This window comes from Phalaenopsis equestris, unplaced genomic scaffold (assembly GCF_001263595.1).
Source record: "Phalaenopsis equestris unplaced genomic scaffold, ASM126359v1 Scaffold000282, whole genome shotgun sequence".
In the NCBI taxonomy this organism is placed as follows: Eukaryota; Viridiplantae; Streptophyta; class Magnoliopsida; order Asparagales; family Orchidaceae; genus Phalaenopsis; species Phalaenopsis equestris.
Genome location: NW_018164724.1, coordinates 286,574 through 298,773, shown reverse-complemented (window position 1 = coordinate 298,773; position 12,200 = coordinate 286,574). Strand labels below are relative to the sequence as shown.

General features: G+C 34.3%; 1 protein-coding gene across 2 annotated transcripts in view; it reads left to right on the top strand.

Annotated features, from left to right (window-relative positions):
• Positions 1–600: 600 nt before the first annotated feature.
• The window catches only part of LOC110024959 (NADP-specific glutamate dehydrogenase), a gene marked incomplete at its 5' end in the record, with an annotated part of 39,372 nt that continues 27,772 nt past the window's right edge, over positions 601–12,200 (top strand). The window contains 5 exon segments of one of the 2 annotated variants that reach the window (XM_020725164.1): positions 601–730; positions 832–1,033; positions 9,178–9,264; positions 9,852–9,911; positions 10,037–10,112. In XM_020725164.1, coding sequence (XP_020580823.1) covers positions 601–730; positions 832–1,033; positions 9,178–9,264; positions 9,852–9,911; positions 10,037–10,112 — 555 coding nt within the window. 2 annotated transcript variants of the gene reach the window in all.

Below are 12,200 nucleotides of genomic sequence, written 5' to 3'. Positions count from 1 at the left end.
TGCTATGTGTGTAAATATGAAAATTTAGATGTGAGGCATGTAAATACATTAGAATTGTGTGTTGTGTATGTAATTATCCATTCGTCTTAATAATCTGCAAAATTATTGGTTACATTATGCATTATGCTTCAATTTGCAATCCTTTATCAACATATTGACTTGAAACTTGTGTATATTCGTGCTATATTTCATGCGCCTAGTTGCACTTTATGTGCTCAATATGTTTGTTTCTTGTTAATTGTCTATCTATTCAAAGACACCTACGTGTTAACATAGTCTTATTTGATCATATGAGATTGCTACAATCAGAAACTCAAGTCTTTTTGTGATATTGGGAAACTGAATCAAAGATCATGCAAAATATGCTAGATTTATCAACTATCTAGTGGTGGGAGTCTTATAACGAAACCATGAAATGCTAGAATTTCATTTCATTTCATTTTTATCTTGGGAATTCATTATAATCTTCTGTATATGCTGATTCTTTAAGTATGGGTTGTTATCAACTAAACAAAGTTACTATTTCTGAAAATAATATTTCATTTTGCCATGTGAAACTGATTGTTGGTTGTCATTCTCCACTTCATTGCAAAATTATAGCTTTAATGTCAAAAACTGCCGGTTCAATTGTTGAATCCATCTTAAAGAGGGATCCTCATGAAGTTGAATTTTTGCAATCAGTTCAAGAAGTGATAAATTCTCTAGAGCCAGTACTTTTGAAGGGTTCTCAGTAAGTATCTCAAATTGATTTTGTTTTGATTGCTTTAATTGGAGAATATAGGTCTTATTTTAAGTGTTAAGATAGCTGTTAGCATTTCGCTTGTTTGTCAGGTATGCCCATATTTTGGAGCGCTTGTTGGAACCAGAGCGAATGATCATTTTTAGGGTTCCTTGGATTGATGATAGGGGAGAGACACATGTAAATCGAGGCTTTCGTGTGCGATTCAGTCAGGTGTTGGGTCCATGTAGGGGTGGTCTTCGATTTCACCCGACGATGAATCTTAGTATTGCCAAATTCATTGCTTTTGAACAGGTATGTTTTGTGTTTCAATTTGGAAAATGATTTCTTAATCATGTGTTTTGAATTGAGAAATATGATTAGTACCGTCGTTATGCTAAGGGAGCATATTCACTAGAATAGATTTTGTGGATTGATTTGATTATTTTCTAGGTTTCTATTTCGTTTTGGGAAATTTTCATATGCAACACACAATTCTTATGTATTTACATATCTCACACCTAAACTTACATACTTACATGCATTGCACTTTCGGCTTTAAACCTACGCATGAAAATGTGTATTTGACTTTTAAAAAGTGATAATAGGACTATTGATATGATATTAAGGATTTGATTGTTATGTGTATAAATATGGAAGTTTAGGTGCGAGATATGTAAATACATAAAAATTGTGTGCTATGTATATAAATGCCTTTTTTTTTCAATCATAGATGATTATTGTTATCATTACTTAGGAGCACCCATGCGACTCAACGTCGCACTGAAATGTTAGGATTTGGTCTTATAATAATTGATTGAGGACTTTGGTCACACTTTGCATGAGATAGTTTGGTTAATCTATCTTTTTGGCTTCATTTTGTGATGCTATTGTGCTTGCTTGCATGAACATAACTACCTTTGGCCTAAACTAGGTTATGACTTAGTTTTTAGTCAAAGTTTAAAACTTAAATCGATTTTAGCTTGGATTGAACAAAATCAAACCAAAATAATTGAGCCTCGAGCCAAAATTTTGACTTGGTCCAATCTTCAATCCCGATTCAAGCTAGGCTTGGATCGGATCAAGTTTGCTTGATATCAGCTTGAAATATAAATATAATGCATATTTTTTAAATTTAATTTATTCATATATGTGAATATAGATGTGTATATGGTTTGTGAATATATAGATATGCTTATTAAATATTATTTTATTTTTATTGTTGATAGGGAAAATAAGTTATTTTGAGCTAGCCAATTGGATTTATTTGAGCCAAGCTAGCTTGAAATCGAATTGATTCTATCCATGAGCTGATTTTGAGAAATAAATTATTTTGAGCTGGGTAAATAGGCTTATTTGAGCTACACTAGCTTGAAATCAAATTAGTTCTATCCATGCGCTAATTTTGGGCTACTTTGAGATTTCACCGGATCAGCTTGAAATCCGTTCATTCTCCCCCTACCCTATATTGGTTGAGTTACCCCCCACAAGTATGTTTTTCGTGGTTAAGAAGTCATGAAGGGGAAGATACATTATATGTTTTGCGCATAATATAATTGTGTTTTTGGCTGCTTTTTGTAAGCAATTTAAGGCCCATTTGTGGCATCTTCTTCTCTGGTTTGCTCTCATAAAACTATCATAAAGTCGTTTGGCTACAGCTTGCTTGTAGCTTTCCAAAAAATTGTGGTGGAAAATAAATTTTTACAACCAAATCTACTAGTTATCCATCTTTTTCAAAAAGAACAGTCTATGATTCCCATACCAACTTTTAAATTTCGACTTTTCCCACAATAGTTCTGCAAGAACTTTTATATAAAGCTGCAGCTGCCCCAAGTGGATTCTTAGATTCTGCTTCACGAAATAAAATTTATTTTTTTAGTATAGTCTATTAGATTGTGAATTCTAACTTCTTTTGTAGTTCAAAATTACTATTGAACTATGCTCATTGCAATTGGATATGAAAGTAACAAATTATCTTATTATAATAAATAATATTCAAGCAAACTATCTTAAGGAAATTCTTTATCTTTTCTTAAATATTTAATATTAATGTATCATTATCGATTATAATATTGGGCATGGGTGTTTCAATGAAATTAGGCATGTTTTTTCACTAATGGCAACAAAGCTGGCATTTGATACTCCATAAACGAGATTTGTGAAATGACTGAATTATTAGATTTATTATTAGGGCTAGCAAATGCCCTGCACAATGCATGGAATATGAGAATTCTTATATATACAATATATGGTGTAACCATTATTTCTTTAGCTCATATGGTGTAACCATTATTTCTGTAGCTCAAGAAAAATCATATAAGTTCAAGCAAACAAATGAAGCTTTTTTTTAACCAGAATAAACTGATTATATTGGATATGCAAAGCAATCTTTTCCTCTCCACATATAGAGGCTGAAACAAAAAGCACTAGCATCTTTCTATTGTGAAGTCTTAATCATATTTCTTTCTCTTTTAACCTTAATAAATACCTGATTATAAATCCGCCATATCACATTTATCAAAGATATGAACTGGCAACAACATAGAGGCCTAAAACCATTAACATTTTCCTATAAAATTCATCATAGAACTCATAAATAGAGTTCTTGTAAGGAAATCATTGTTTTTGTTGCAGCCCGGATTCAGAAGGCGGTACACCTAGTCAATGCAGGGTATGATTAAATGAAATGAACTTGTTTTATATTCTCAAAGACTTGCATACAAATTAAACGAGAGAGAAGTAAAATTTATTAGTACTGAAAAGTTCACTGATACAACTGAACTGAAAATCGAAAACTACCTGAATCGAATATGAATGATAACATGGAACAACTATCCAGCCTCAACAAAGAAAAATACAATAGCTAAAAGCAATACCAAGGAAAATTATCAAACTGGGAAACTAAATCTGAAAAGTCTGCTCTGAAGATGGTTCTACTGGTGGCTGAATAGAACCTATTTTGCCAAAAATATAAAAGATTCAGTTTGATAAACAAACTCAATAAATAACAGTTATTTATTAAATCATAAACGGTAAGAGAAGTATGACATGCAGTATGAACAATAAATATGGATGAGTACTTCATGTATATATAACATCATGAAGCAAAAAGAGAGGTAAACCAAAATATCATAAGAAAACATGCAATTAAGATTTTTCTATTATTTTTTTTTTCATTTATATTGATATAATCAATTTTAATAGATACCCTGAAACCAGGGAGATCAATACCAACACAAGGAAACCCGACAATTTTCTGTAGAGTCGCAACTCTGTGGGCCTATCGCCTGGCTAGCCAAATTTCAAAAGGATTCCATCGACCTACATATCTCACACAAGCATGTCAAATTGCTTTCACGTTATAATATATAAGAAGTATGTAATTTCGCATCGGCTTGTGATATGATATGAATCCACATGTAAGTTTGTAAAATGCTAGAAAAAAAAAATACTATAATTACAAGATTATTCAGGTATGCAGCAATAAATTAAGACAATTAGTAATTTCATCATGAACAATATAGGAAGCCTATAACAAGTGCAACATCATAATTGAAGTTGCAAAGACATGACTGACACGTGACAAACATAAGCAATATTTGTGATTCTACTACAATTAATAAAGAATAATACCTCTAACTAAGAAGAGTACTTTCATCCTCTAATAACAAGTCGTTATTTACTTTGAGGCGGCAAACGTGATATTTCTATAAATTCAATGGTTTGATTGGTATCCTACACAAATTAGAAAATAACATATGATTAATTATGTAATTAAAATTATTTTAGGTATAACCTAATCGACATGTTATTGTTATTATTACTAATGTCATCTAAAGAAAAAAAATTATGAATTTAATTAAACTTGGTTTACTAAAACTTAAAGATCAAAATAAAAACGATAACTTAAAATCCTACAATTTAATAATTTTTGTTTCTCCCCGCTTGCCTTAATTTCAGGAAGATGTATTTATAGGATTTAGAGAAGTTATGGTGCGACAGGGAGAAAGGGGGGACAGATGAGCGTTACCTTCCTCAATGGTTTGGAGTGGACGAAAGGAGGTATAGTGCCACGATGCTGTTGTTGCCTTCTCGACGAGCTCCAAGCACGACAGTATTGCACAGATTTAGTCATAGAGCCGCCGATGGTGTTGGGCAAACTGAGAAAAACAAGAGCGGGATGGAGATCGGTGGATGTAGGTAAGGGAGAGGCAAGGTTGTTTGGTGCCTTAGCCCATGCTCGACCCCTCTCTAAATAGCTGCGGGAGGCAAGAAACGAGTGAAGAAAAGGAAGGCGGCAAGTGCGAGTAGGAGAAGAAAGAAGGAAAGGGCCGTGATTTAGGAAGTCGATAAAGCATCGGGCAAGAGAGGAAAGAAGAAAAAAAGGCGAGAAGAAATTTTGTTTATTACAGTTTTCATCTCTCTGCACCTCAAGTTGACATATTTCTTATGATGAAATTAATGGGCATTATATACATACCATCGAATTGCTATGTACCACCGAATTGCTATGTATTTACATATCTAACTCCTAAACATTGCCTTTTACATTTTCACTGTCAAAATCTTTCATATCACATTAAAAAATCCACTTTTTTAAATTTTAAAAAATGAAACACAACTTTTCTTGCATGGGTAAGGTGACATATATGTAAAAACTGAAGTTTAGTAGGTGTTAGATATTAGATATGTAAATACATAGGAATTGAGTGGTATGCGTGTAAATCTTCCTAAAATTAAATGCCACCCATTTTTGTGATTAAGTATGCACATAAATTGATTAACCTAAAGAGTGCATTGTCATCCTGCGCTTTCATCTTCTAAGTAAAGTAAAAGGAAATAAATTCATTAAAAAGGATGAGCTATGTAGAAAAAGTTTTCACTGATATATCAACATTCAGCCTGAACCTCTCTTGCATGTCACCCAAGTTTTAAGAATAAAATTATTGATGGAATATGCAGTATTTTGTTAGAGTTAAAGAAGCCAAGGCAGGGGCTCAAATGGGAAATATAAAAATAATGAATCATCGAGAACATAACTAATTTTTTATACCTGCTCTTTTATATGGCAGACAAATGTAACCGGTACTTACATGAAGCATATGGAATTAATAGAGCTTTTTTTTCTTCTTTTTTTTTGTGCAAAAGATTCAACTTGTGGGTAAACCTTAGGCCTTGAAGTGTTCATTAATTTAGAGAAGTGGTATAGAAAATTTTTCACTAAAATCAAATAGAAAATTACTACCAATCATAACAGAAATCTGCAATTGCAATAGACACGATACTAACTCCAACCAGTATTGGATCAAAGGGTGGTGGTGGTGGACTGTGAGGGTCTGGAAGGTGGCTAGGTGGTGGTAAAGGATGATTGATAAGTAGAAACAACAAGGATTTGTTTCCCAGGTTCCTGGACAGCAAGCAAACAACGGAGATCGACGTGAAAGGGCTTTCCTGAGTGATGGCAGCAAGGATGAAGGTGGGGACGGCACAGGGGAAGCGGCTAGCAGCGCGGACATAGGTGGAGGTTGGTGTCTAGAGTGATGGCAACAAGCGTGGGTGGCTGCGACAGTGGGGAAACAACAGAAAACATGGCTCTGCGTGGCGGCGGCATGGGAGGGATGCTAGAATAGATAGTAAACAGTCGAGGAATGCAGTAAGGTGGATGGAGGAGGACTGCGTTTCCTTGTAGGCGGCAGCAAGGTGTAAGGGGCAGGATGCTGATTCTGGAGGGCGGCAACATGATGGAAAGGAGAAGAGCTGATTCTGGCATGTGGCTGCAAGATGGGACTGTAGAAAAGTGCCAGGAGGCGGCTATTCTAGCGGTTGTAGCAAGGATGGGCAACGGGGAGAAATATGGGAAAGGTGTGGAGGGGTAGAGGGAGGATAATCATCACCTCAAGAGCGAGATACAACCGAAACACCACTTAGACCTTTGGAGACATCCTAGAAAGGAGAAATAGAAATGCTGATGGCTGACCCGAACAAAACTCAAGCCAAAAACTAATAATCCAACCCTAATAGCTCATATATATATATATATATATATATATAATGAAAAGCTTTCAACAGTTACGACTTCGTTGTTTCCTCTCGGCGTCTTCGCGCTCGATTCTGTTCTCTTCCCGCGCTTCTTCTCTGGCTCTGAGATGAGACTTGTATCCCGTCTTCCGGTCTCGCGAGCTTTCTTGGCTCGGGATTTCCAGGCTCTGCGGCCCCCCCCCCCGGGGCCCCCCCCCCGGTCTGCCGCCCCCTGAGCTCAGTCTCGCCGGTACTGCTCACGATTTTCTGCGTTCTCTGCGCTCTTCCCGTCTCGCATCGTCCTTCCTTTTCTTAGCTTCGGCTATTTCGACATAATTTTTTCCCTCGTTTGCTTTCTTCTCTGAACGTCACGCCTGTCTTTGATGATGGTTTCTGACAATTCATATGCCGCTGCCCTTGCCGGTGTCCACGTCTCAGGCACACCAAAATCGTCATCTTTCCCTCCTTCGTTTGAGTGAGCGGAGGACATGAGCGGAGGACATCATGAGCGGAGGACATCAAGAAACTAACAATAAGAATGAGAAGTCTGTCATCATTTTTACAGAAGCTGAATGTATTCTACTTGTTTCCTTCTGTCGTCTGAATTTGGTTGAGAATTTTCTATATAGTCATCCCAAAATGGTGCTTATTCGTAAAAAAAGTTAAACTTATGTACCTTGTTGGAGAATGGAAAATTGGACTATTAGATGAGAGACACATTCTTATTCAAATTAGTAATGAAGAAGATTAAACGCGTTTATTTCCCAGAAGGAAAATATGGATTGATAACAGAGCAATGAAGATTTTGAAATGGTTTGTGGATTTTGACTCACAGTCGGAACCGCCAATCATTCCAGTTTGAATTCGTTTCTTTGGTCTGAAATTTTATTATTTTTTTCAAAAAAGTATTGTATTTGATTGTCTCAGTTTATGAGAAATCACTCAAGACGGACATTCATACTTTTAATCTGTCCCGTTCTTTCTGAAGTCATAATACTTGTTGAAAAAAATATCACTTAACTCGTTTCTGAGGAAATCTGGTTGGACACACAACACCATGAATATTGATAGAAAATAGATATTGGACCATTTCGGTCGTATTGTTCGAACTGTCGTATGTTTGGATACTCCAGTTCTCAATGTCACCATCTACACCCCCAACTCAGACCAAAAAAGCAAACTACTCCGCTGGAGGCTGTGATTCCATCTCCTCATCTTCTCATGATTAGCTCCCAGTTTTTGACACTATTGATCATCATAAGAATATTCCGGACGTCACTATCCCCGCAGACAATATGACAACTATTCAGTCCCCAGTTGCAGCTCCCTCGTCTTTGGAAATACTTCTACTATTTCACTATCGTCTCATCAGGTCCAGAAAGATGTTAATATTACTCTGGCTCATGAGGATCAAGACGTGCAACAACCTACACCTGTCCGACCACCTTTGGAATCTACTGGTTAAATGAGTCAATCATCAGATGAGGAATGACAGGTCTACACATTCAGGAGGAAGAAGAAGAATTGAAACCTACAAGATCTAATTGAGCTTAGGAATCTGATGGATGATACTTTGGTTATACGGGCAATGGTACTCACCCTACTAATTTGTTAGCCGGCTCACTTTCGAGAACTAGAGGCAGGAGAACTAAAGTGGGACGTCCCTAACATTTTTGTGCCTTTTTGTGGCTTTTTTATTTTTGAACTTTATGTATCTTTGCTTTATCTGGGTTTTTTGTGTGTTGTATTGTATGAGTTGGACTTTCTTTTAGGCCCTCTCATACAATATTTCTGTATCTTTTCCGTATTAATATATTTGTTCTCGGGTTTTTTCTATATATATATATATATATGTATATACATATATATATATGTATATGTATATACATGTATACGTATATGTATATGTATATACATGTATACGTATATGTATATGTATATACATGTATACGTATATGTATATGTATATACATGTTATACGTATATGTTATGTATATACATGGATACGTATATGTATCTGTATATACATGTATACGTATATGTATATGTATATACATGGATACGTATATGTATCTGTATATACATGTATACGTATATGTATATGTATATATATATATATATATAAAAGAAATAACCGGAAAGGAAATATAAGATGAAACATGCTGAAAATTAGAAAGAAAATAAAAGCAAAGGTTTCCGGTTTGGTATTGCTTCGATTGCAGGAATCGACTGCCCTAATCTCGCTGACATGGAATTACTCGAACCCTTATGCCCCCACTTCATTTACAAGATTGAATATTGGATAATGATGCACCAACTAAACACTAGTATTTTGCATTAAGTCATAGTGTTGCTGTTGTTGTCAATCCATACAGTAGTAAAATCTGTTTTACATTGTCAAATTGTGTTGTTTTCTGACTTGTCTGATGTCTCTTTTGCAGACCTTGAAGAATGCCTTATCACCATACAAACTTGGAGGGGCTGGGGGTGGGAGCGATTTTGACCCAAAAGGAAAAAGTGAGAATGAGGTATTCGCTTTATCTGTGATGGAAATACCTAGTCACAATTCTTACATTTTTACATATCTCACACCTAAACTTTCATATTTACATACGTATCACTTTGGTGAAAATGTGTATTTCATTTTTTAAAAGTCTTATAGTGCTATTCTTGATGTAATATTAAAGATTTGAGTGCTATATGTGTAAATATAAATGTTTATGTGTCAGATATGTAAATACATTATAATTGTGTGCCATGCTTGTAAATACCTAGGGAAATTTACATACCTAGCACACAATTCTTATATATTTACATATCCCACATCTAAGCTTTCATATTTACATACATAGCACCTTTGTGTTTTAAACCTATGCATGAAAATGGTGTATTTCACTTTTAAAAAGTGGTAATAGTGCTAAAAGTGGTAATAGTGCTAATAGTGCTATTTTTTATGTGATTTTAAAGATTTGAGTGCTCTATGTGTAAATATGGAAGTTTAGATGTGTGATATGAAATACATTAGAATTGTGTGTTGATATGTAAATGCCATTATCCGTTAATGTATATCACGTTAGGTCATTTTCTACAGTATAGTTCTTATCCTTTTTTGCAGATAATGCGCTTTTGTCAAAGCTTTATGGATGAGTTGTATCGATACCTAGGACCAGATCAGGTAGCTATAAATTCACTGGGATTTTGTATTGGTACTTATCCTCATTTGATTGAAAATATTTGGGATAGCTACTAAGCTATGCTGCGGCTTAAATCTAGAATCTTGTGTTTCTTCTTTATGGTTAGGATCTACCTGCAGAAGATATTGGTGTCGGCCCTAGGGAAATGGGCTACCTCTTTGGGCGGTATAGACGTCTTGCTGGTAATTTTCAGGTATTTTGGCAAAGTTAAAATGTTGTAAGCTAGAATAGAACTATTATTTACTAGGAACATTTACATACATTCTGCTCAGTTGCTATGTATTTACATATCTAACACCCAAAATTTAATTGTTTTATACATGCCATCTTACCTATGCATGAAAACATGTATTTCACTTTTTAAAAGTTAAAATGGTGGTATTTTTGTTGTGATATGAATGATTTGGGTTGATTTGGGTGTTGGGTGCTCTAAATGTAAAAAGGTAAAGTTTAGCTGTTAGATATGTAAATATGGTGGCATGTATGTAAATGCCTCTATTTACTAATAATGGTCCCTTTTACTGTATTTGCTATAATTGAATCTTTTTCATCTTACTATGATAACAGTTTAATCTCATTTGTTTGTTTTATTTTGAATCCCCCTATTCTTGCATAATGATTGACAATCAAAATTTATGCATTCTTTTGAAATCATTTCATAAATATTTTTATTTCTTGACCATTGGGATTTCCTTGATGAAGAGTTTGTGTGTGCAAGAAAATGTAAAGATGGAGCAATGTCGTACATATTCATTATGAACCTTCAGAGATCCAAGTTGTTGTTATAATTAACCTGTAATTAGAGAATAAAACATATAAAAATTCTTAAAAGTTTAAGTTGAAAACATAGAAACTAAGTATTATAGATTTATTAGAATTAGCTTTTAAGCAAACAATATTTTCTTGCTGCATATTCTGAAATATAGATGACTGTAATATAATTATTGTTTTTTCAGAAGGGATATGACAGGCCATTCCGTGAATGTTTGGTAGTTGTTTTTAATCTTATAGGTAGATCTTAACATTCTAATGTTGTGCTATATTATTGAGGAAGTCAACCATTTTATAAGCTACATGTAGAATGAGATAGGATAATAATCTGATGTTTGATTGCTTCATGAATATTTTATCAAAATTAAAAGGTAGATATGTACATAAATGTGTCACATTTAATGTTGGGAATTTAGTGTTTATATTTAAATTTTATATTTTAAACAAAATGCAGAATTGGTCTTTGAAGTTATATAACCTTTTCTATGATGCGATAATAATTTATTGTTCTAGCAAATGCGCTTTATGACATGCTTTTTTCATATAGAATTGGCGGGGCATTAGAGGTTGTCAATTTTTGTTGATTTGGTTGATGGAAATATGAAACTGTATAAATGTCAGGATCTGTTGGTCTACGCATTTAATTCACAAGACAATAGAATTGGGTTTGTGAAATATATGAACTCAAGCTTATCAAAGTTGATTTAAATTTCAATTAGTCTTTTATAATAATAAAACGTTTCATTTCTACCGTCCCATTATAGTAAAAGAAGTTGGGGAGACTTTAAAGAAAACCAAGGGTGGAAAGTCTGTAGGACTTGATGATATCCCAATTGAAGTGTGGAAATATTTAGGAGATTTGGGAGTTTCTTAGCTTACTAAATTCTTTAATATTTTTTTAAAAACTAAAAGATGTTTGAGGCGTGGAGGAAGAGTATTTTGGTCCCCATTTTTAAGAATAAAGGGGATGCACAAGAGTGTGCAAATTATAGAGGAATTAAGTTGATGTGCCATACTTTAAAATTATGGGAGAGGGTAATTGAACATAGGTTAAGACGCATTACAAAGATTTCTCATAATTAATTTGGATTTATGCCGGGCAGATCTATTATGGAAGCTATACATTTATTGAGAGGTTTGATGGAGAATATCAGAGATAATAAGGTGAATCTACATTTGATTTTTATTGATTTAGAAAAAACTTTCGATAAGGTTCCAAGAGATATCCTTTGGAAAGTTCTTGAGAAGAAAGGTGTTGATATGATTTATATTCAAGTCATTAAAGATATGTGTACTAGAGCTATTACTTTTGTTCAAACTGAAGGAGGATTGACCAAATATTTTCCTATTTCTATTGGATTACATCAGTGATCGACTTTAAGCCCATATCCTTTTGCTTTAGTTATGGATGATCTTACTGGACATCTACAGGAGGATGTACCTTGGTGTATGCTTTTTGCTGATGATATCCTTCTCGTGGATAAAACGAGAGAAAAAGC